This window comes from Ascaphus truei, chromosome 8, assembly GCF_040206685.1.
Source record: "Ascaphus truei isolate aAscTru1 chromosome 8, aAscTru1.hap1, whole genome shotgun sequence".
In the NCBI taxonomy this organism is placed as follows: Eukaryota; Metazoa; Chordata; class Amphibia; order Anura; family Ascaphidae; genus Ascaphus; species Ascaphus truei.
Genome location: NC_134490.1, coordinates 96,142,572 through 96,169,269, shown reverse-complemented (window position 1 = coordinate 96,169,269; position 26,698 = coordinate 96,142,572). Strand labels below are relative to the sequence as shown.

The following is a 26,698-nucleotide window of genomic DNA, read 5'->3' as shown; positions in this document are numbered from 1 at the left end:
AATGTATTAAGCCTTTAGTAACTTGTGTCAACCAAGGGGTTAACACACCCATTTCTGCCATGGGGGGCAACCTTCTACTCGAGGACAGCTCCCCTTTATTACCCACCACACCCCCATGTAACAAGCCTACTTAACTATTAGCACAAGTCAGTTCATGCAGTAAATTTACAGTATTTTATGAAAAATTGCTGCCAAAGGAAGGAGTTAACCTCTTGGTTTCATACAGAAATACTTACCTGTTAAATGAGCCTTCCATTATATATATATATATATATATATATATATATATATATATATATATATATTTTAGCATTATCATGAAGCAGGGGGTCCCCAGAGCTAAACCGCGTTAATTTCAGCTCTCTAGACTCTTGCTTCTCAAGATACTTACCTCTGTAGGTGCTGCCGGTACTTCCTGATGACGTTGCGGCTTCCTATTTAAAACTCCATTTTGTTTCCCCAGCTGGGGATGCTACCAGGGCACCTTCGGAGGTAAATATTTCAGGAAGAAGGGGGTCCCGAAGCTGAAATTAACGTGGTTCAGCTCTGGAGACCCCCTGATTTCCATCAATAAACAAACAACAAATACCTAGTAGGTGGAACCAAACCTTTAATACATTGTAGCACATTCATTTGTTTTTCAAATATTACTTTTCTTTACAGAGGCTTTATTTTTACACACTCAAAAGGTTTGACACAAATGTGTTTTCTTACCGAGTATAATCGAAGTACTCTTTGTGCTGGTTACGGTAAAAAACTGAAAATTTAAGCATACGTCCTGCAATTGCTTCTGCTTTTTCCATCAACTGTGTTAGGTGTACTTTTGAATAATCTGTAAATAGAAATAGGAAAAGTGATCATTAATGGATTGTCATAAGAGGATATGCCTTCTGAGTGTCAAACAAATGTCAATATCAAAGACATTGTAATGCAAATTCAAACACAGAAAAACACATGTCATTAAAACTGCTACAATCACTAATTCTGTACTCCCAAACCCAGTGTTTAATAAAGAGGCAGTCCCTCCTAGGACTAAAGTGATCTAATCCCAGTGACATGTTTAAGGGGGTCTCATCTGGGTAATTGATACCTTTTTTAAATAAATGTTATTAATTCCATTTCAATAGATGGTTGTCTTTAATCTTATAAATTATACATACAGTAAATGATAAAAATGACCAAGCGTGCTGGTCAGAACTTATCAGAATATAATATCTCTCAGTCCCAATTTCTTTCAAAGAAAGTTCTTTACTAACAATAGATCTGTGTTTAGAATCCAGAAAGTAGAATGTGTTCACTTCTCCACTATATAGAGCAGAATATATCGTTTTTACCAGATTCGTAGTTTGAGAATATGGGTAAGGAATTAATATCAAAACAAAAAGAGAGAAGTGTGACTTTAGTCTGCAAAGGAATGGTAAATATTTCGACTAGGTGATTAATTATAAAATGTTAATCACAGTTCGGCTAAAAATGTTTCTTCAAAGGGAGTTTTTTTTGCTAACAATTAGTTTACAGGTACATAAAAGCAGCTGTCTGCTCTGGCCATTTTTTGAGGGTTTTTTTTTTGCGTGGGGAAGGGACTGATGACCGGAATGAGGGGCTGATCACAGCTGATCCATGGTTCTCTGACCTCTGGTGACCCTCCTGGTTGAGATATCACTTATTTTCTCCAGGGGGAAAGATTATTTCCTTCAGAACAAAAAAAAGCTACAGTACCTGCTCATTGCAGCTTCTTATTCGTGACCCAGCCAATACAATATTTACAATACAATATACAATATATAGTAGCAGTACTGTAGTAAAACGACACCGAAAAATTACAAATATCTTGGTAACTTTGGGGTTCAAGATGGTCATGGGACCGCAGACCGGCCCTGAGTTCAGGTACGTAAGTGTAAGAAGAAGAAAAAATGCCAATTTGGCAGGGATTGCAGCTTTAAGTAACTAATTAAAACGGTGGCTTCTTCACTGAGAGGTAGATCATACGGACCTTTAGCAATAGTTTTGATGATAGAAAATTGATGCTAAATGAAGGAGAAAGTAGTTCGGCTTCACGGCAGAAAATGATTGCAAATATTTTGGCTAATGGGTTGTTAGCTTGATGGGCCGGGTATTTCTATTCATTCATGGTTTAAAGATTCAGATTTGAAAGCGTCTTTTTAGGAAACATTAAATCATAAATTCAACATGGCATAAATTAGTTTTAAGCCTCAATGCCACCTTAACACCTTCAGTGCTGGAGTTGCGCAGGAGGCGTGGGAAAGCAATGCATTTTCCTGGCCCATGGTGACTTTATGTTCAAAAATGGAAAACAAAATTGTTAATTCCCATTAGCACATTTGTCTCTTAGCTCCTGGGACTTCTGTTCAATACTAGCATATATAACTCATCTATTGTGTTTATATTTCTAACACTGGTATTATTGTTAGACTCCCCCCCCCCCCCGTGTTATAGGCTGACTCCTTCAATGCTAGGAGTACCTCTAACATCTGTAATGCATCATAGGCCCGACCAGCTAGTTTCTCCGCATACCCCAACTAACTCGGATTATCGCTCTTATAGAGAAGGGATTGATAAATCAGGATACACCCTTTCTTGTTGCTCGACTGCTAAACCTCTGACACAGGCCCTCATTTTAAGGGTTCCCATCCAGGCTTTGGCTGGAACCCACCCTTACCTGGCTGCTGTGGACATTTTGATTACTGGCAGCCTGCTATATTGGCTGCACCTTTTCAAGGGCTTTAATAGCAGCCAGTGACTTCCAGCTCCTGCCTGAGCATTGCATATGTTTCATTGTGTTCCTGGCCACCCAGGACACTAGTTCCTGAGCCTTCATATTTCCTGAGTATTCCCCATTCTTGAGCCTTTTTGTGGCTTGCCTATCCCTGTGGCTTCCCTGTTCCAGAGACCAGCAGTAAGGAATCTATTACTGGTTTTGGCTGGAGCTCACTCTTGCAGAGTTGGTGATCTCTAAGACACACCTTCCCTTGGATTTGCAAGCACTATCACCTGTGCTTGCAATCACTGCAGCTCTGTCTCTCTGCTCTGGCATTGGAGGAATTCCCACAGACCCCTGTCTTGGGATTGGCTATCTGCCCTTCTTATACTGGGCTTTTACTTTTCCTCATTGCTGAGCATAACCCAAGATTCACTTGGATGTAACTGTGTTTGCCACAAGCTACATTGCCTTAGCCTTGTCTTGTTCATGAGACCTGCTTCATTCACCCCAGGCAGAGGTCCGCTTCCTGGTTCCTGTGCTGAAGCGCTGCATCCCCAGTGCCAGCCTTTCCTTGCTCCTGAGACTTGCATTCTCCCCTTGCAGAGACCTTATCATGGGCCGCTCCCGCTCCACACAGAGAGGCCATTTCCACGCTTCAGCTGCTACACTGAAGCGGTGTGCTCCTGACTTCCTGTTGCCGAACTCCAGCCTGGACATCGACTACCCTACCGTCTCCAACCCTGACCCTGGCGTGTCAATGGATTACCCCGGCCTCTCCAACCCTGACCCTGCTACGAATGACTATGAACTGCGCAGTCCAGAACCGGCTTCGTGGTCTAAGGTCGGTGTATTCACATCCCCACCTCAGCCCCGCGGTCCGGTCCCGGTTTGTGGCGAGCATGTCCGTTACACCAGCCTGTTGCTGTAGCTTGCCTATCCCTGTGGCTTCCCTATTCCAGAGGCTAGCCTGCTGCTGGGGCTTGCCTATCCCTGTGGCTTCCCTGATCCTTTGGAATTCCTGTTGCTGACCCTGGACTGTAACCTCGACCTCATTACCTTCCACCTGCCTGACCTTTTGCCTGTTGCCTGGATTCTGCACCACTGCCACTTGCCCTGACCCTTTGCCTGCTTATTGACCACGGATACTCTAACAGTACTCTGTCTATACCTCAGCCCTGTGGGTCCGCTTCCTGATCGGAGACAAGCATCGTCACACTCAATCTCTCCCGTCTTGATTACTGTAACCTCCTGCTGTCCGGCCTTTCTGCCTCTCGCCTGTCTCCCCTACAATCTATCCTAAACGCTGCTTCCAGAATCACTCTATTCTTTCCTAAATCTGTCTCAGCATCTCCCCTTCTGAAATCCCTCTCTTGGCTTCCTATCGAATCCCGCATCTCACACTCCATTCTTCTCCTCACTTTTAAAGGTTTACACTCTTCTGCTCCTCCTTACATCTCAGCCCTAATTTTACACCATCCCGACTCTTGTATCTTCTCTACCTCTTTTGTGTCTAAAGCCCTCTCCCACCTTAAACCTTTCTCACTGACTACCCCACCTGTCTGGAATGCCCTTCCCCTCAATACCCTACTAGCACCCTCTCTATCCACCTTTAAGACACATCTGAAAACCCACCTCCTTAACAAAAGCATATGAGTAGTTCTGTGGCTGATACTTTACACCTCATACAATGACTGTGACCCCCTGCAGACGCACTTACCAGAACTGTCTCCTACTGTCTCTGTACATTCTTCCTACTTACCAATTAGATTGTAAGCTCTTCGGGGCAGGGACTCCTTTTCCTAAATTTTACTTTTATGTCTGAAGTACTTCTTCCCATTATGTGTTATTTGTATTATTTGTTATTTATATTTTTATGTCACATGTATTACTGCTGAGAAGCGCTATGTACATTAATGATGCTATATAAATAAAGACATACATACATACATACAAGTTTATGTTTCATAATTTTTTTAATACCCTATTTGATTTTGTCCCATTGAGTACAATATTTTGGATATAAGGTAAGTAATTCCCCTCATCTTTATGTGAAAGATGCTATTAATACATATTTGGACTTTGTTGTATTGGATTGAAGTTAGAAAGACAAAAATACCCAATGCTACATCCAATGTGACAAAATACATAGTTAAATACTTCAACGTTAGTATTTTCATGAGTAAGGGTCATTTAGTTAAACCCTTTGGCCAAAGTGTTATAAGCCTGCAGTCACGTCACGACCACTATGCAGGTCCTAACACTACCTGTGAGTATTCTCATTTACCTACAGTGGAGGGAGAAGGGCCTCAGTTGACCTGTCCTGCACAGGAACATGGAAAAACCTGCTACTTAAATAGTGGAGTCATGCCATGAAATGGCTGCAGGTTTATAATGCTTTGACCAAAGTATTTAACTATGTATTTTGTCACATTGTATGTAGCCAGGCCCGCCAACAGGGGGGTCTGCCGGGGTTGGCATCCCGGGCCCCCTGCGTGAACGTGCCCGTTAATAACAATAATTTTTTTTAAACGCAGTGTGACTAGTCTCTCTGATGGCTGCGCCGGAAGTCAGCTGGGTACCCCCACCCCCCGGATCCACGGCCCCCTGCAGCAATGGCCCTCCTGCAGCCACCGCCCCCCTGCAACAACCGCCCCCCGCAACCACCGGCAGACCGCCACAGCCACCGGCCTCTCGCAGCCACCGGGCCTGACCTGAGACCATCCACAAGGTAAGTCTGATTTTTGTTTGTATTGGGGGTGTATTTTTTATATTTATTGGGGGGGGCTTAGGGGTATATTTTTATAATTATTTGGGGGGTGGGAGTATATTTTTATATGTATTGGAGTGTTAAGTAAAAGTTGCCCGCTAAAAACGTTTCCCCCGTGGTAGGTGTGCTGTGGGTTGGGGGGGGGGGGGGGGGCTGCTCCTTTCATTTGTCCTGGGCCCCATGATTCCTGTTGGCGGCCCTGGATGTAGAGTTGGGTATTTTTGTCTTTTGTTGTACAGTATACATTTGGCCACGCTCAGTAGTACTCCTTTTCTTGTACAGTATACATTTGGCCACGCTCTGTAGTACTCCTTTTCTTGTATAGTATACATTTGGCCACGCGCAGTAGTACTCCTTTTCTTGTATAGTATACATTTGGCCACGCGCAGTAGTACTCCTTTTGTTGTACAGTATACATTTGGCCACGCTCAGTAGTACTCCTTTTGTTGTACAGTATACATTTGGCCACGCTCAGTAGTACTCCTTTTCTTGTACAGTATACATTTGGCCATGCTCAGTAGTACTCCTTTTGTTGTACAGTATACATTTGGCCATGCTCAGTAGTACTCCTTTTCTTGTACAGTATACATTTGGCCACGCTCAGTAGTACTCCTTTTCTTGTACAGTATACATTTGGCCACGCTCAGTAGTACTCCTTTTGACACGAATATACGTACAGTATATATAGGATGTGGTGGTTCTGGGGTTAGAGCTTGCAGGGGTTGTGTGTTCATTAATTGAAGTCAGAAAAGCTGCACTTGCAAAACTCAGTGATTTGGTTTGAAAATATGGGAATGTGTCACTATATATTACCAATGTTGTACTTAGAAAACAGTTCGAAGAGATGAGATGGGCACAACTGGCTTCCCATTCAAAGATTTACTAAGCCATATTTGTAAACCTGGCTTAATAATACCTGCCTTAAAAAGGTATTTGAAGGAGAAGTCCGCCGTGCCCATCACTTCAAACAGATTTATCTTCTGGGTTCAGTAACAGGGGCCCTGGAGAAGAAGCACCAGCTAGATAAGTGTATTGTCACAACAGTATTGAGGAGTGCACACATTTATTGATTTTTCATACTTGATCATTACCATGCAAAATCATTATTCTCACCTGCAGTACAGAATTCCACAATTTCACTCCATTCAGAAACAACGTAGTCTCCATCAACTTGTTTGGATGCAGTTTGCACGGCCACTGTGTACTCTGTTCTTGGGCTCAAAAACCAGTGTCCACGGACTGTCATTGGAAGCGGGACCGCTTTAGCCACCAACTTGGTGGGGACGTCCTAAAAGTATAGGGTAAATAAGAACCAAAATAAACTAGAGGTTCCTTTATCCTTCAGCAATAAATAGGTTCAATATAAGAGGGAAGAGAACTTGTTTGGTTTGTTTGAAACTAAGGGGACTAAATATTAGGCTCACATTTTAGCTTTAAACTTACATTTTTAAAATCTGTTGACGCCAATGTATGTAAGGTACATTTTATCCTGGCATCTCTAGGAAACTTCAGGAATAGTTACATGGAGCAAAAGGTGAAATGTAATATTAGTTGAACAATATTTATAGGAAAATACCAGACAATTTCAGGATGGACTGTTGAGTAATACTGCAAATTTTAGCAAGTATCAAAGTTTAGCGACTGTGGCCTAAAGTTTCCTTAATGGTAAACGATTCATGCAAAGGTAAATTAGTCTGGGAAAACACACACACATCATTTATTATATAATGGAATATGTACATGGTCTGAAAAAATAAGATATCCCTTAACATAAATGTGATTGTGAAAGAAAATGTTACTATTTCTAGATAACCCCTCAACTGGAAGAGAAACTTAAGTTAAGGATTTGTCCACTTCGTATAAACCTAAAGCTGCATTTTATGATGTTTTTTTATTTGTACAGTGCCTAATATATCTTCCTAATTAGGTAAGCACAGACCTCTCTTGCCCTTTATAGAACAAGATGTGTATTGTTCTTCTTGTGTGTCAGATGTAAGACAAATGTTAACAAAGGTTCTATCGTTTGACACTGATCCATTTTTATTTCTTAAGCCAATTATCCTTGGTCGTATCCAAGTATCAGTCGCCCTATTGCCCTGGGGTATTACTTACACCTGTATTGCTTGAAGTGAAAAGTGAATGCATTACAATCTAATGTTGGTGTTATTTACATAGATCACATTGCGACATTGCTTACATTACTTTGTTATTTCTTTTCACTAGGGGTATGATGTTGTATATCATTATAAAATATACATATTATTGATGTATTTAATTGTATGGCATAATTATATATTCGAGATTTACATTTGTTTCCAAACTCACCTTATTAATTAAAAGTTGAATGGGGTAAGCAGGCAAAACACCTGGCTTACACCTAAAGCACAATAATGTTGAAGAACTCACTATTAAACCCCTCACGGTCCCCTGCGACGACTCCAGCGAAGCGCGCTCCCAGGCTCGACTAGATGAAGGGAGAGATAGAAATAGCCGGTGCACAGCCAGAGTGCTCTTTGATAAAGCACTTCCCGTGTGAAACATGTTAGAGGATTACCAGCACTGCTCCCTTTATGTTTTTTAACCAATAAAGAACTGTTTGGTCCCCACGTCCTGGCTTTGCTATTTTGGGCCGTGCAGCGGCTATTTCTGTTTGGATCTCTCCCTTCGCAACGAATACCAGACTGTGACTTAGTTGAAAAGTTTAGTGACCACTAGAGGGTGCTATACCATTAAATACATATAGTATTGAATTCAGGTGCCTTTGTATCTGGCATTAAAGCAGCAAAACGTGAACATTCCTATATGTTTTTTTTTTTTATTTTTATTTTTTTTAAATAAATCAGTTCTATCGTATTAGATAATACTGTCTGCATTTTTTTTTTAAACTCCTAATGTGTTTTTCTTGTACTGATCAACCTTTTGGTTGCTATATAAACCCTTTAAAAAGTCATATCCTTGAGTTAATTGTATTATGTGAATTATGTTATTATCTTTACTACTAGCCCACCCAAAACAGCCCGGTTAAGTAGGGCCCGAAAAACCGGGATATGTCTCACGAACTGACGTACGGTACTGTCTATAACGGAGATCAACACTAAGAATGTATGTAATGTATACCGTATTTTGTATCACTTGTTTGGAAAAAATGCAATAAAATCTAAGTTACAAAAAAAAAAGTCATAACCACTTCCTTTTTTGAAACAGGCTCTGACACACACCTTTTTTGAGCTCCGTCCTTCAGCAACAAAGTATCATAAACATATATGTTGCTATGTTCCCAAGAGCATACTGCCTATTACTCAAAGCTGTAACAATAACGTTACATATCAGCTGCAGCATTTCACAGAGTATAGCACAAACTTAAAAATACAATCCACACAATGATAAGTAATTAGCGAAGATTCGGCTCTGGGGTTCACTAAATGGACGTCAGTGCAGCAGAAGAGGACCAAAGACACAAAGTTCTGTGGGGAAGATCATGTGACCAGGCAGTCACTAGATACAATTGGTGCACTGCTAGAGAGAGAGCAGGGCTCAAAACAGGGTGTGCCAGAGCCTGTTTAAGAAGAGGGGATGTGATTGTGTAAATGGTTGCTATAGAAACAGAAAATGCTTGTTACATTATAATACATTAAAAATGTAATTCAATGTTTTTAAAAAATGCTACAAGTATTTTCTCATAGTACCGCGCTGATTTATTAAAAAAAAAAAAAACACACATGTACGATATTGCTTGGTCTGCAGCTTTAAAGGATTTCTAAAATGTATACCAGTTGTGTTTTGCTACAAATGAAAAATATTCTCTTGGATTGTATTCACATAATTAGTGATTATTCAAATAATTCTATACTGCCCACGTGTAATGTTCCTCTGAACTCTTCAAAACAAGAGATAGTCAAAGGGAGCTGTCCTTTCCGTCTGGGCTCCCCCTTCATTGGCACAGAGAAACAGGAAGGTTAAACAATGTGATGTGCTACTCCAGTAGTTAACAATATAGTACTTGGAGCTAAATCCTAATCACGCCTACAATGCTGCTATCAAAGAGACATAGATTTGGAATAGAAGTGATATAGGATCAAAAATAATCTAAATTAAGAAATATTTAATGTCTATAATTTTGCACACGTGTAAATTATTCATCATACTACATACAATACATACTTCACCCCTTGCTTTGCATCAATAGTACACAAACTGTATCAAATGTATCGGGAATATTTACTGTATGAATGATCCTCTAATGCAGGCGTGTGGAATCTCTCCCTACTGCGCCCCCCTGCCTCGTTCCCTCCCTGCTCGCGCCCCCCCCCTCCCTTACCTGGTCTCCAGCTCTCGGCATCAAATGATGGGTCACGTGATGTCATGTTGCCATGGCGCCGCTGAAGAGCAGGTAAGTGAAGTTGCAGAGGCCTCATGCGATCCCCTGGCATTAATTTAAATGCTTTGGTGGAAGAGCGCAGGGGCTCTGCAACCGCCACCCCCCCCCCCTCTCTGAAAAATCTCGTGCCCCCCAGTTTGTGCACCACTGCTCTAAGGCTAAGAGCACGAGGCCTCTGTAAATGTACTCACCAGCTTCTTGTCTACGTGTCTCCATGGCGACGCCCGTTACTATGGAGACGTGACATCAAATGGACGCAGCGGGTCATGTAACGTCACATGACCCCGCAGCGTCATTTGATGCTTCGTTGAATTTAAGGGGGGGCGCGATCGTAAGAGGAGCATGCGGGGGGCGCAGCGCAAGAAGTTTGCGCACCGCTGCTAAGGGAGATTTGGAAGTATACGAAGGAAGAACAAAACTGTTGTTCAAACAAAAATTCTAATTGAATCCATCCCAATAGAAAATGGGAGAGCGGTTCTTACACAGACAATATACAAGTGCTATTAATTATACAAGTGCTATTAATGACCCCAAGATTAAGACAAAAATAGAATCGTACCACCTTCTCCACAGTCTGAATCTCATGATAAAAGTCATGATTCATTGATTAGTGGATGACAGAACAGATACAATAATTTTATGTAATATAAATATATCGAGATTTCACTCTGACGATTCCCAAGATACTATCTTAATATATATCACAACATAGTATTTAAGATGTAACGTGCATCTTTTACACCTGGCTTTAGAATTTGATCTGCACATTCTAGGTCACAAACAGCTGTCAATTCCAAAGATTTTATCCTCCAAGGATTGAAATCAGTAACATTAGGGGGTCTGAGGTCAGAAGTTGTATTTTTACAGAAAATATTAAGTTAAATCAGTGAGACTGCTAAAGTCTAATCGAGCACTAATGCTAAAATTATTGTGTCACTTTATAATAATATTAAAGGTTTGTACATAGTTAGTCCCAGAAGAAACCCGCAGATTAATGGGGCAGACATGTCCTGAGTGTGCTGTTTTGAACTGATAATAGTTTATGTAAGTGTTGTTTCCCATTTGGAGGACTTTGAACATTCAAGGCTTTCTAAATGTGAAATTATGCATATATTCAGTACTGGGATTATTCTTTATTTTCTTTTGTATGAACTTGGTATGGTTTCAAATGTTGTACTTTATAAATTAAGTATTGCTTTCTTTTTTATAAGATATTGAGGGCTGTGTTAATCTTTTTTTGCCTCATTTTTAGGTCATAAATTATCTGTAATTTACACCCACTGGGGTTACGGGACGGTTTTGTTCACGTGAAAAATTATGACATACAGTATTTCCAGAAAAGTTCTAATAGAGTTTCCATCATACTGTAAGTACTGTAAGAAGAGTTTGTGAAGTATGATTTAACCCTGTGAGTGCCCCAAGATGTAGCTACTATGACATGGGGTCTGGCATGAAGCCCTGCATGGGGCCCCTCGATGTTGTAGATACGTTAAATAAGAAATGCTTGTTTTGCTAGTGGAGATTGTGTCCTGTGCTCACGCGAGCTACGCTGATGAGCAATGGAATGGGGGAGGACTCCTTCCATTCCTTCATCACTGATGGAGCGATCATGTCACCCTGTTCTGTCCAAGGCTTCCTGGACCCAGTGTGCTTTGACAGGCAGTTCAATTCATTCTCTTCTCTATGCAAGATGGAGTCCTCCTTGAATTTCTGAATATCTTTACTCACAAGCACAAACAAAAATGAATAGAAAATGTTTGGGGATACACAAATTAGGAGGTGAAAAAACAATACTGTGATAGGGGCAGCAGTTGGGGACTAACATGTTTAAAAAGATCTACTGCAAGGTTGGTCAAGAAGGAAACCGGGTGGGACTCTGCCAAGTGCTGGGACCCCAGGGACCAGGGAAGGGTAGTTGCTGAGCCAACAGGCTGAATGACAGTTCTAATGCAAAGATGCATAGTAACAGAAGGCCAGAACAGGGGCAAATGTTCTGAGCAGCAGAAGAGCAGAAAGACAGTCTGGAGACAGAACACACCACTTCTCACTTCATGGCGAGTGCCTGAGGGACAGTGGCCATCTGGTCCTGTGGCCCCTCCGACACTCAACGGGCTAAAAGCAGTATATTTAATCCCTGGTTTTAGCTTTTTAAATATTGCTGCATTTTTGTTTTAAAAATAGTATGAAAAAAACAAACATATTTTGAAGGATGTAAGTACTAAACTATGCATTTGTACATTGAATAACCTGTATTTGTTACAAGTCTTCCTGCTTCATTGTTTTTTTATTTATTTATTTGATGCATCCAAAGAAAATATCATACATGTTTGCATGAGATACATTACACGATTTGTCAGACAAGCATGGTTGCACAATACTGTACAACATATTGGCAGTTTTACGTTTTAATGTATTTTATATCACAGCCTCCTATATCTGAGAGTCTTATCCTCCTCTGCTTGGTACGAGTTTTAGACTGATGCTGGTGCTTTATCCTATGCATGCACTAATTTTCTGGTTATTATAGAACTTATCCTAAGAGAGAAACATACTGATAATAAAACAAAAATAACCTAAATCTAACTAAACTATATAATTATGACTGTCACACCTAACACGAGTTGGGATAGCATTAACATGTTAGAACCACCTGGAGAAAAAAACAAGGTATAAATAGTATAAATAGTACAGTAAATAGTACAGTATATAACATATGTATATAATGTATATAATGTCTTTAGAAATGTACTGCCCTGATATCCCTATCCAGAGAGGCATCAGTCCTTTCAGTAAACATGACTGAACATAAAAGGTTTTCGAGTTGGCTGGTAGTGCAGAGTTTAACATTGAGCCAGTTTATCATTAAGGCATTTTTTTGCCATCGGGAGTTTCACATCCAATAGGTAGCTTATACTGTATCTCCAAATAATATTGAAGCATATTGACAAGACAAGGGCCTTATTCAGTAAAGGTTGATTAAAATTATCGCCAGGGCATTTAAATCGCCGTTTTTTGGGCGTTGCTATCACGGTATTCAGCAAGCCTTCATTATTTTTTTTTAAAATTACGTCACTTAAAGGGAATGATGCCAGCCAATCAGAATGGCTGTGCTTCATTTGCCTTTAAGATGACGTCACTAAATCCAAGATGGCCGGCGTCACATGGTATTTCAGCCAATCAGCGTGTGGAATTGGTTCCCACGATCTGATAGGCTAAAATACCATGTGACGCCGTCTTCGTGACGTCATATTAAAGGCAAATGAAGCACAGCCATTCTGATTGGCTGGCATCATTCCCTTTAAGTGACGTAATTTAAAAAAAAAAAAATTAAAATCGGCACATGGTTTTAACAGCCAATCAGGTGGCTAAATGTGGCTAAATGTGACGTCACAAGCCCTATTTAAGGCCGTGACACCTCATTTGAGCCCAAGAAGACGACGAGACAACATTGGTTGGGATCTACCATGGGGCTTTTTGGATTGACAGATGAAGATAAAAGATAAAGAAGATCAAGAAATGGTGACAGATGAAGATAGAAGGTGATTAAAGAAAGAAAAAAGAAGATTTGAGTACCTGATCCGGATCTTCATGGCGGATGGCATCGGATGCTGTTGGAGGCTTCAAGCTTCCTGTTTCCCCGTGAGTAGGAGGACCACCGCTTCTAATGGTAAGTAATATATTGCATGTTTGTAAATGTCTTTTTTTACAGGTTTTTTCATTAGATGTGTTTTTTGATTTTTTGGGGGAGGCACATTGACTGATAATATATTAATCTGTACCACTTTAGGGTGCAGATTAATACATTATTATGACAATATTTGGGGGGCATATCTGGCTTGGTATTGCTGTTGTTTTTTTTAATTACAGTTTATTATGTGGATGTCATTGTTTGTTTTTTTCCTGCTTGATGGAAATCAAATGTTTGCGATTGTTTTTTGTTTTTACTTAATGTTGTATTATGTTAGCTAATGCGTTTAATGGTTATTTCAGATATTGTTTGAATTTATTTCTTTGTAGTTTAATGTTTCAATTAATTCATTAATGTTGTAGAAATTAATTGGTTTGATTGGTTAATGTGACTATTAATTTTGAGTTGGTTTAGTAATTAATTGGTTTGATTGGTTACTGTTTAAAATAATTCTGATTTGTTTTAGGAATTAATTGTTTTGATTGGTTAATGGTTTAATTAATTCATTGTTGATGTTGTTATTGCTTGTTTTCATTGGATTAGCTGGCTACTGTTTTATTATTTAGTGAAGTATGTTTTTTTTTGGAGTTATGTTTTATTATTGTGTGTCAGGTGCATTAATGTATTGTAATGAGGGTGCCCATTGAGTGCTATAGAGGCTTATCATGCCCATATTATTATTATATGGGTATGATGTACCACTATACTACTCAATGGGTACAGGGTGGGTATAGTCAGTCCGGGGTGGGTGCTTAGGCCTCCCGGGTGGGTGAAGGGGGTATTAGCCCTAAGGATGGGTATCTAGACCTTGTGGGTGGGTAGCGGTTGGGTTAACCCCTTAATTACCTTAGCGGTATTAACCGCTAAGGTAATGAAGGGGTAAGTCCCCCCACAACCCCCCCCCGCGAGGCCTAAACAGCCACTAAGGGCCAAATTCCCCCTTCACGCACCCTCTCTAGCCACAGTAAGTCTGACACAGGTGTTTAACCCCTTCATTGCCTTAGTGGTTAGCCGCTAAGGTAATGAAGTTGCTGTAAATGCATTTTTCCTGCATCGGATGCATGCTGGGGGGCTCCGGTGCTGGTATTAATGGCTATCAGCTCCGGAGACCCCCGGCATCAATCCGAGGCAGGAAAAAGGCCTGATTTTTTCTGTCCCCACCTATCGCAGCTCATCGACGCATCTCCCCACCAATCTGCCAAAATTTTGAGGCGTATTGTATTGGGAGAAGATCGCCTTTTTAGGGCTGCGATAGGCAAATCGCGGCTACTAGAATCGCGCGAGTTTATGATCATTCCGAAAATGGTTGATAAATGGCTGATCGCCGCTCAATCGGTGATTTTATTTTGGTCATAAGATTTTGCGGCGATACAGGCCGTTATCGGCAACTTATCGAGGCTTACTGAATACGAGTAGGTATTTTGGCCGATAAGTGGTTGATAAGTGCCTTATCGACGCTTACAGAATGAGGCCCTAAGAGTCTATTAATGTATCCCACTACTTTACCCCTCAAAATCTGTATCTTCCTGCAATGCCATATGCCAGGAACGAGGTCAGCCTTGAGCTGTTTACATTTTGGACAACTGCCATTTGAATTTGAATGAAACTTACTATAGATCGTTGGAGGGATATACTGATGCAGCGGCCGTTATTCGAAAACATCACGGCGCCGATTTTGAGTTCTCTGCTGTTCCCCACGCAGCATGAACGCGGCCAATCGCCCCAGCACCCGCGCTTATCCCAGGCACCCGCGCTTATCGCGGATGTTTTGTTTGAATTTCATGGATTCTGTTTCTTTGTTTGCAATAAAATGGATGAATTGTAATGTGTACAGTACAGTGCTACTGTGCTACTGTGCTACTGTGTCACTGTGTTACTGTCACTGTGCTACTGTGCTACTGTGTCACTGTGCTACTGTGCTACTGTGTCACTGTGCTACTGTGTCACTGTGCTACTGTGCTACTGTGTCACTGTGCTACTGTGTCACTGTGTCACTGTGCTACTGTGCTACTGTGTCACTGTGCTACTGTGTCACTGTGCTACTGTGCTACTGTGTCACTGTGCTACTGTGCTACTGTGTCACTGTGTCACTGTGCTACTGTGGTACTGTGTCACTGTGCTACTGTGCTACTGTGCTACTGTGTCACTGTGCTACTGTGCTACTGTGCTACTGTGTCACTGTGCTACTGTGCTACTGTGTCACTGTGCTACTGTGTCACTGTGCTACTGTGTCACTGTGCTACTGTGTCACTGTGCTACTGTGTCACTGTGCTACTGTGTCACTGTGTTACTGTCACTGTGCTACTGTGCTACTGTGTCACTGTGTTACTGTGTTACTGTCACTGTGCTACTGTGCTACTGTGCTACTGTGTTACTGTGTTACTGTCACTGTGCTACTGTGCTACTGTGTCACTGTCACTGTGCTACTGTGCTACTGTGTCACTGTGTTACTGTCACTGTGCTACTGTGTCACTGTCATTGTGCTACTGTGTCACTGTCACTGTGCTACTGTGTCACTGTCACTGTGCTACTGTGCTACTGTGCTACTGTGTCACTGTCACTGTGCTACTGTGTCACTGTCACTGTGCTACTGTGTCACTGTCACTGTGCTACTGTGCTACTGTGCTACTGTGTCACTGTCACTGTGCTACTGTGTCACTGTGCTACTGTGCTACTGTGCTACTGTGCTACTGTCACTGTGCTACTGTGTCACTGTCACTGTGCTACTGTGTCACTGTCACTGTGCTACTGTGTCACTGTCACTGTGCTACTGTGTCACTGTCACTGTGCTACTGTGCTACTGTGCTACTGTGCTACTGTGTTACTGTGTCACTGTGCTACTGTGTCACTGTGTTACTGTCACTGTGCTACTGTGTCACTGTCACTGTGCTACTGTGCTACTGTGTCACTGTGCTACTGTGCTACTGTGTCACTGTGCTACTGTGTCACTGTGTCACTGTGCTACTGTGTCACTGTGCTACTGTGTCAATTTCATGTTTTTAAAAGCCAGAACACTAAAATTCGTTTTTCTGCTCTCGCCGCGCTCGTATCTTAGTGCGGGGAGACTGGAATTCATCCCGCGGTTTCAAATCGGGATTCCGATGTACATGACGCGTGAAGTGTTCGAATAACGGCCGCTGCATCAGTATGCCCTATACAAAAACTTGAGTTTAAGTCTCTCAGATCCATTGAGAGTGCATTTCTTGACACTGCTCTATCCTTTAAACATACCATCGCAATCCAAAGTATCTGAAAAATCTTTGCTGCAGCTATTTATCAAGACTTTTGAAGTGGCTTTTCTCTTTGTTCAATTATGTCTGTAACTAAAGCGGTAGAAAATCCATTCTTCACCGAGTCCCTTAATATCTTGTCTAGATTAGGTTCTTGGAAGAGATCAGATGCCAGAGATAAGAAATGTGAGAGCGTGTCTGCATTGCAATAACATAAAACATTTATTTTTGACAATTAACATATCTCCCTAATAGCATCAAACGTAGGAATACACAGATTAAGTTTATTGATAAAATCGAATATAGAAACCGCACCAGATTTCTCCCAAGTTTTATATGCGTTGTTCATGTCTCCAGTCGGGAACACTGCATTTCCTCTGAAGGGCAGGCATAGCGGGACATTAGAACTTATTTTTGTTTTCCAACTGTTTATTTTTTGATTTTTTATGGGGTACAGAAAAGAAAAAAACAACATGTTAAGGTATATGATAAACCTCTGTCAGAACCTTTGCGTGGGTATCATTAGGGCTTGTTTTTAATCTTCTCCTGAGCATTTTTCAAGCCCTGAGAGACTCAAAGAATAAAATATTCTTTTTTTTAAATGTTTTCAGAGAAAGATGTTAAAGGGGAGTGTGGTAGATATGCCAAAGAGACAAGATGTATCATGGCCGGCTCTAAACTATTATTAAAATATATTGAGGTATTAAACAACAAGTCTCTTACATATATCGAGCCAGACAGGCTAGGTTGAAGACTCCCACAATAGGAAAGTTGGCCCCACTTAGGGAAAGAGTTCATTTTAGTAGTGCAGTTCTGCCAAATAGAGAGAGTGGGAGTGAGTTACAATATTCTAAATCTTTCTATAATAAGCTTAACATTTAAACACACAGAGTTTAGAGTGGTCACAGGGAATAACAATACCTAGGTATTTAATGGACTCTTTTGCTACTCTGAATTGGATGCGCCCAGCCTCTGAGTCTGCACCTTTACCTTTTAGCGAGAAAATTTCAGATTTCTGAAACTGTAATTTATAGCCTGAGAAGGAATGAAAATTGTGATACTTATTTGGAATGGTTGGTAATAAATATTATCAAAGCGTCCACATAAAGGGCCAGTTTAATTGTTTGGGATCCTATATGTATGGGATTTATAGCATTTCTTAATGCTATGGCTAGTGATTCCAGAGCTATGTCAAACAAGAGGGGGGGGGAGTAGGGGACAACCATGACCGGTGCCTCTCTGAAGGGTAAACCAATCTGACTTCCCTAAGCTAGTGACGACTCCTGCGAGTAGGTTGCTATATAAAGTCTCAATGGTTGTACGAAACTTCCCTGTTATACCAAAGTGGTTCATAGTGTTGAAAAGATGTGACGAAGCTATGATATTAAAGGCTTTTTCGGCATCTAAACTTACCAAGCAAGCCGATTATTCAAATTTTGAAATGTTATCGTTAATGTCATGAGCGTTGTTTTTCGTACAATAATGTTTAACTGCCATTAACACCTTTCGGATATTATTAACCGCTTGTCTGCCTTTGACAAATCTGGTCTGGTCACCATGGACAATTGAGGGTAGGATCTCACTTAATCTGTCTGACAAAAGATTTGTGGAAATCTTGTTGTTTAGATTGAGTATGGAAATGTGACGGTATGAGGTTACATCCTCTAAATTCCTACCTTTCTTTGGAAGAACCTTAATATAGTTTGAGTTAAAATATCTTGGACTAATGCCTTGGGTCAACATATGATAATAATAGTTTCCAAGAGTAGTGGAAGTGAGATGATTTAAAACGTTATGCAATTCTGCAGAGTAGCTATCAGGCCATGGTGCTTTAAGATTAAAAAAAAAAACATTTTAACGACTTTCTCTATTTCTTTTGTCATTATAAGACTATTTAAATGTTCTCTATCCTTGTTGGACATTTTATGGAGCAGAGATGGGAAGTCCAAGGAGATGAAGACAAACAGGTATTTAGCTTGGATTCATTTTGGGACTCCTATTATTCTGTTGTTATTTTGTCTTTATCTATTTTCCAGATCGTCTAATTTGGTTTTTGAGGTCTGCGTTCTTTTATGATAAAACTACAGTTTGAGAGTGTTTCCAAGGAATCCTCCATATTCGAGTCTCTGATGCACCTTAATAATGCCTATTTGTAGTCATATCATTTCTTGTTTTATTTCATTTTGGTCATCCTTCAGATCTGCGTGTCTCGAGCCCAACATGCAAGAAAGTGAGCCTAGAACTTCGGTATTTGTGGCACGTCTGTTGTAGCGTTGGTAGAAGGGTGCTTCTTCTTGTCAGCCTTTTCTTGTATTTGAGACATAGGGGCCTATGCAGAGAGCAGCGCTATTTCAAAATTCGCCATTTTTTGGAGAAAATCGCGCAGAAAACAGCAGAAAATGGCGAGTTACGAAAAACGCGCCAATTTTTCTTTTCTATTTCTAAAACTCGCCTCGCGGCTGGCGAGAACCTCCATCTCGCCAGTTTTAAAAATATCCTAATGCAGAGAGGCGCGAACGGCATCTAGCGGCTGTTCGCGCCAATAAAATGGCGCGATTGTCTCCTTTTTGCCTCGCCAGAAAAAATTGGCAAGAAGCTGCCGCTCGCGGCCATAGCAAAGGGGAAAAAAAGGCGCGATTTTTTTTTTACACATTTCTGAAGCGCGCATCTCGCCAATTTAAACTCGCCACACGCATCCATGTTAAACATAGCAGAATTCGCACATTTCTGCATATGGAGAATAAAACTCTCCAAAAAAGCTACTTTTTAATAAACTCGCCAATTTTAAAATTCGCTGCACTCTGCATAGGCCCCATAGTTGGCGTGTTCTCTGTAGTGCTCTGGAGATTTTTTCATAGCTATTTCAAAATCGGACAGAGAAATGAAAATACGAGTTGTGTCAGAAACTAGAAATAAGTGTTTATTGTGTCTTGAAATTTGAGCTTTACTTTCTTTTGAATTATACCTTACAAGCCCTTAGGAGTCAGAACATGTGATTGCTTTATATCCCAGGAGCCTCAGGTAAACGGGATGTTCAAAGAGCTGTTGTCATTGTTCTGTTCAGACCAAAGCACTTACTGTAGGTCTCAGGCTGCCTGAAGTATAGGTTATAACGTTCCTCCTTCTGCTTTTCAAAGTAATATTTTTATTTGGGCAACAGCAGCATTGTCCTGGTATATTGTCAGATCTCTTCCACTAACAGCTCGTGTATGTCTTTACTAGCATGGGGGCTGGTGTTCATGCAGGTATTAAGCAGCTGCTTGGGAGTGTCTTGCAACCTCCCAGTGGATAAGGTGCAAGCAACGTGGTTAGGTCGCGCTACGGTGTGTGGGCCCTTTCCAAGTTTCCCATCCTCTGCCCTGCGCACCTCCGTACTTGTAAAGGGGGTACAGGGAAATCACCCCCTCACAGTCCCCCTAAAAATAGTAAATGTTTTTCCCCTCCCCCTAATTGGGTCTGGAACTTGGCACCGACGGGAGAGAGTACTCACTCACCAGACCACCATGGAGCAGTGTCTCCCCTCCGAAGATAACATGCAGCCTCAGAAGAGCTGGTGTGCTGCACTGTCTTGCGCTGCACTGTCTTGCGCTGCACAGTGGGGTAGCCTGCCCGTCGCAGCCGTGCGTTGGGCCCTGTCTGCTGTGCTCCGCACTTTAACTCCAGGGAAAGGGAGAGGGGAAAGATTTCCCTCCGATTTGTTGCTTGGGTCGATCCGGCCCACAAGCCAGCTTCAGTACCGACTTGAAACCCCGATCTGCAGCCAGCTCTCAAAGCCGGTCCTTGTTAAGCTGGCTCCCTGAGGTCCTCCTGCTTCATTGTTATAGGTTCTGTGTTTCTGGTACCAGTGCTAAGAATGTAAATGTATTCACACATAACATAAAATATAACTAATAGTGAGAAAGTATAACATAGGAAACACTACCAAGGTAATCCACATTATGCAAACTTTATGATTGGTAATTAAATTTGTAAGAAAATGCAATATAAAATTATAATAAATCCACAGAAAAAAAAGATTAATTCCATTTGAAATGCGTGGTGTCTTTATGTATAAAAGCTGCACTGTTAGAGTGATCTGCAGCTGGATTAAGTCAGACTAGTCCAAAATTCAACCAGCACAGATGCTTTAAATTAAGCAGATTTCTAATAATCAACAATGGGATTTGTGCAGTAATCTGTATGAAATCAGACTTTCATGTCAAAAACAATATATATATATGATCTATAAATAATGTAAAGTGGCACTGATGTGCAAGCCTTGGTTGCAAACTGCACAAAGGGATCACAATATACTTTAGTCCCTGTTTTGCAACTTGGGGCTAGATCCACAAAGATCCGTTTAATCAATGCTCATAACATGAGGTTACCTAAAATAGGAATGGAAGTTAAATTCCCTTATGTTACATAACTTAGCGCTTATCCTCAAGGCTAATTATATGCAAAAACAAATGCCGTTCTGTATTTTATTAACATAGGCTTAACATGTTATTTATTAACAATGTTATTTTAGCATAATATTGCATCTTCCAATAGCATGAAGTTAAGTACAGTATGTCTTTGTGTTACTCTGATCCAGATCCTAAAAGATCAAGTTGAGAGAGAGAAGGAAATAATAATGGAACATAAACTGTTTACTACATTATTTAAATCAGTTAAGGGAACTAAAAGTGTGGAGATGAACTCTGATGGGAAATTTCTAGTGGTGTGGTGAGCGGATTAGAGCACTGCTTACATTTTTTAACAAATAATTTTGTGTTCACATTGATCATATTTTTATGTTGGTATTCTCTGGAGACATCTTACTGTATTTTTGTTATAAAATGTCTACATTTTGTCTCTCGAAAGTTTTGCTGCCTAATGATCATATATGCATGATGTGATTTCTAAGGAAAATACATAAATATATAGTATTACTGCTAATTACTAGCAGTAGTACGTTTTATTCATTTTCTTTATGCATAGTGCATTATAAAGTATATACAAATATACCCAACAAGCTCTGAGAAACCCCAAACATTATATATATATATGTCAAAAGGAGTGCTAGTGGGCGTAGCTAAATGTATACAACAAAAAACAAACAGAGATGTTCAAATCTACTTTCAATGTGACAAAAATACACGGTGCAATATCTATATATTCTCTTGAAAAAGGGTCATTTAGTTCAACCCTTCAAGGCATGACCGTTAGCAGGTCCTAACACTCCCTGAGTTAAAATTCTTATTTACCTCTATAATTACAGGAAGAATGATCAGCATTGGATCTGTCGTACCCCAGCAAAATGAAACTGACCTGCCAACTTGTAAAGTGGGGAGGGGCAAACTTAAACCTTGGGGGGAGGGGCCACCAACATCCCCAAAACAGCTGAGACCAACTGCACATAGTTAATAAACACAGATACCCAACAAGCAGGTCAGTTTCATTTTGCTGGGTTACGACAGATCCAATGCTGATCATGATGATGATGCTGAAATTACTCTTTTTCAAGAGAATACAGATGCAGCGTCCGTTATTCTAAAAAAATCAAGGAGCTGTTTTCGTGTGCGCTGCTGTACTCCACACGGCTTTAATGCCGCCAATCGCCCCAGACACACGTGTTTATAGCGGTTGCTTTGTTTGAATTTCCTGGATTACTGTATGTACAATTAAATGCAATGAAATGTGTACAGTTCTGTGCTACTGTGCCAATTTCAGGTGTTTAAAAACCAGAACACTAAAATGCCATTTTCTGCACTCGCCTGCACTTGCATCTAAAAGCGGTAAGGTTGGAAGAAATCACGCGCCATCATGGGTATACCGAGGTATACACCGCGTGAATAATTCGAATAACGGCCGTTTCATCTGTATATAGATATTGCACTGTGTATTTTTGTCGCATTGGAAGTAGCTTTGGGCATCTTTGTTTGTTTTTTGTTGTTTGCATTTAGCCACGCCCACTAGCACTCCTTTTGACACTTATATACATATATATATAATGTGGTAATGTTTGGGGTTTCTCAGAGCTGGGTATCTGTGTGTTTATTGACTATGTGCAGATGGTCTCACCCCTCCCCCTCCCCCCCAAGGTTTAAGCTCGCCCCTCCCCACTTTACAAGTTGGCCGGTCAGTTTCATTTTGCTGCTGTTACGACAGATCCAATGCGATCATTCTTCCTGTAATTATACAGGTAAATAAGAATTTTAACTCAGGGAGTGTTAGGACCTGCTAACGGTCATGCCTTGAAGTTGGCTAGCAGGCTTTTTATAGAGGTCGAAAGTAAGCAGGAAGACAATAGGTAAATCTTCCACAGATCCCAGATAGCTGCACACAGGCTAATAGAATATATTGTACAGATAAAGTAGCTTGTATTGCTCCAGGGGGTGGATTGAGGGGAGGGGGATCCTGGTAATTGTACCCAAAATTGGGATAGAACAATCACCTAAAATGCCCTATGGGCAAAACAATAAACTTTTATTAAACATCTATGTAGACGCACATTGTCACGACGCAAAAAGTGTAGTGAGTAATAAAAACAACTAAAACACAGGCACGGATGTATAAGGAGGTGGTGGTAGGATTAATATAAGGTATACCACTGCTTAAATAGATACCTCCATAGGTGGCTCCGATAGGGGTAGTGGGCGGTGAGGTAAATATGCCTAATTGAAAACTAGCAATATATGCTGATGAATCACCTAAAGCCCTGGGAGGGTGTAATGGGTATCTATTATACAACTAGTGTAATAGTACCGGAGGAATGAGCCTCAGTTAAGGTGGATCAGAAGTGCTGCAGTAAGATACGGGTGCATTACCCACTGCTCTGGTGATTGCAGTGTCACCTCGTGCAGTCTGTACAGCACCTGCTCTCCTGTAACATAGAGTGGCAAGTGCCAGTATGGTGCTCAATTTCAGGCAAAGTAACTGTAGTTAGGAGTAGCCAGTACAGCACCAAACACCCTCCCTTCCCTGTCAAGGAGCAATCTCTCCCGTGACCTCCGACGTCAGCGTGATGACGTCATCCCGACGTACGTTTCGCGCTCGGGGGCGGCGCTTTCTCAAGGTAGGAGGTCCCTATTGAGTCATGGTGACTCTTATTTATATACATATGAAGGGGCGTGACTGGAAACCTCCCCAATCACACTCCACTGTGGTGATGGACAATCTAAGGAGCATATCATAGTGCTCGAGGGGTAATAGAGGACTATTGATACTTTGAACCCTAGTATCTTGTGATAGGGAAAGGAAAACGGATCAAGTACAGTGGCACACAATAAAAAGTATAACATATGCCTAAATGTGGCTGTCTCTGTCTTCCTTTTTGTGTCACCCTTTGAATGCTGCAAACTTGCCAGATAAGTGGGTTGTCAGTTGGTAAGACATGAAATCCGTATCCACATAGCTCACTAGGCATTTAGTTAGCTCTATGTGCATAGCCCTCAATCAATGATGAGTATGGCACTAAATACCCCAAGTATGAATATAGATAGGGTAATTAGTTGGAACAGTGTATTTAGCATCTAGGGCTATGATGTATATAAATGAAGGAACACACAGGTAGGTATAAGTATAATATCTCCATTTATATATTTTTTAATTTTTTTATTTTTATATGATTTCTGATTTTCTGACCTGGGGCCAACCAGTAACTATAAATATATTGTGGATGTAAGTGGGCTGTGAAGTTGTGTACGGTGGTGCGTAAATGGGGGGTGTAGGACTGTTCTAACCTATGGCATCCGCCCCGTAAGTCAAAACGGACTCTAAGTTGTATACCTAGATCCCCATCCTGTGTAGTGTATTACAGAGGTTACAGGTATGACTTGTAAATAAACCCCTCATTGAGGCCGATGGGACTGAGTGTATTGAGCATGTATATCCATTTACACTCAGTCTGTAGTAGTGCCTTGTCCCAATCACCCTTACGTTGGCCCCATGGGATATGTTGTATGCCAATAAAGATTAATTGGTCACTGTTTCCATTGTGTTCGCTTATTACGTGACGTGCCACAGGGGTGTCTGCGGCATTCCGAATAGAACCCAGATGTTCAAGAATTCTCTTTTTAAACTGCCTGAACGTTTTACCTACATATAACTTGCCACATCCGCAGACTAACAGGTATATCACCCCCTCAGTAACGCAGTTTATGAACTCGTTAATTTTAAATGTTCGCTGTTTGTTAGAGTCCATGAAGTCTGTTCTCTTAGGTACGTGTCTACAGGCCTTACATCGGCCACATGCGTATGATCCCGTAGGTTTTTTAGCTAGCCATGTGGTGTTTGATTTGGCTTGGTAGTGGCTTCTAACAAGAATATCCTTCAAGTTACGGCTTCTTCTGCTTGTAAGTTTGGGTGTGTGTGATATAGCCCCTTGTAGATCTTGGTCATCTAATAGTAGGTGCCAGTGTTTATTGAAAATCCTGTAAATTGAGCCCCATTGGTCACTGAAGGTACCGATGAAACGAATTGGTTTATAATCGTTAGTCCCATCATTCCGCTTGGTGTCAACTAGGAGTTGTGTTCTGTTCGTCATAATGGCCCTATTGTAGGCTCTTTTTAGATTTGTTTTTGAATGTCCTCGTTCAATGAAACGTTGCGTCATGTCTTTAGCTTTGTCCTTGTATTCGCTAAGAGTGGAGCAATTACGTCTCAGGCGGAGATACTGGCCTGTGGGTATTGCCTTCACCACATGTTTGGGGTGCTGGCTGTCAGCTCTCAGTAAACTGTTGGTGGCTGTCGGTTTCCTAAAGATGGTAGTGTCTAATTTCCCTGTGCTGTCTTTAGTGATGGTAATGTCAAGGAAGTCAAGATGTGTTTCACTTGAAACTAGAGTCAGTTTGAGATTGTGGTGATTAGAATTCAAAATATCCACAAATTCTCTTAGGGATGCCAGTGTGCCTGTCCAGAGGACCATGATATCATCAATGAACCTTACCCATAACTCAACAAACTTAGTGTATTCGTCCAGGGCCTCAGTGAAGACCACCGTCTCCTCCCACCAGCCTAGGTATAGATTGGCGTAGGTGGGAGCACATGTGGTCCCCATAGCAGTGCCCTGGATCTGGTGGTAATATTTGTTGTTAAATACAAAGTAATTTTTGGTCAGGGTAAGGTCCAATAGCTGAAGAATAAACTGATTATGCATCACTAGATCTTGGCCTCTGGACATAAGGAAATGTGCCACTGCTCGCATGCCTACCTCATGGGGTATGCTCGTATAAAGGCCCTCAACATCCAAGCTGACCAGTAGTGTATTAGGATCTGTATGAAGTATCTCCGCCTGAGACGTAATTGCTCCACTCTTAGCGAATACAAGGACAAAGCTAAAGACATGACGCAACGTTTCATTGAACGAGGACATTCAAAAACAAATCTAAAAAGAGCCTACAATAGGGCCATTATGACGAACAGAACACAACTCCTAGTTGACACCAAGCGGAATGATGGGACTAACGATTATAAACCAATTCGTTTCATCGGTACCTTCAGTGACCAATGGGGCTCAATTTACAGGATTTTCAATAAACACTGGCACCTACTATTAGATGACCAAGATCTACAAGGGGCTATATCACACACACCCAAACTTACAAGCAGAAGAAGCCGTAACTTGAAGGATATTCTTGTTAGAAGCCACTACCAAGCCAAATCAAACACCACATGGCTAGCTAAAAAACCTACGGGATCATACGCATGTGGCCGATGTAAGGCCTGTAGACACGTACCTAAGAGAACAGACTTCATGGACTCTAACAAACAGCGAACATTTAAAATTAACGAGTTCATAAACTGCGTTACTGAGGGGGTGATATACCTGTTAGTCTGCGGATGTGGCAAGTTATATGTAGGTAAAACGTTCAGGCAGTTTAAAAAGAGAATTCTTGAACATCTGGGTTCTATTCGGAATGCCGCAGACACCCCTGTGGCACGTCACGTA

The 26,698-nt window shown here is 41.2% G+C and overlaps 1 protein-coding gene across 4 annotated transcripts in view; it reads right to left on the bottom strand.

Moving 5' to 3' along the window:
• Positions 1–26,698, bottom strand: part of PHYHIPL (phytanoyl-CoA 2-hydroxylase interacting protein like) — a 160,644-nt gene that overhangs the window by 16,529 nt on the left and 117,417 nt on the right. For all 4 annotated transcript variants that reach the window (XM_075612950.1, XM_075612951.1, XM_075612952.1 and 1 more), the window contains exons 3-4: positions 6,603–6,777; positions 715–832 (exon numbers count right to left, since the gene is read on the bottom strand). In XM_075612950.1, coding sequence (XP_075469065.1) covers positions 715–832; positions 6,603–6,777 — 293 coding nt within the window. The remainder of the gene's footprint in view (positions 1–714; positions 833–6,602; positions 6,778–26,698) is intronic.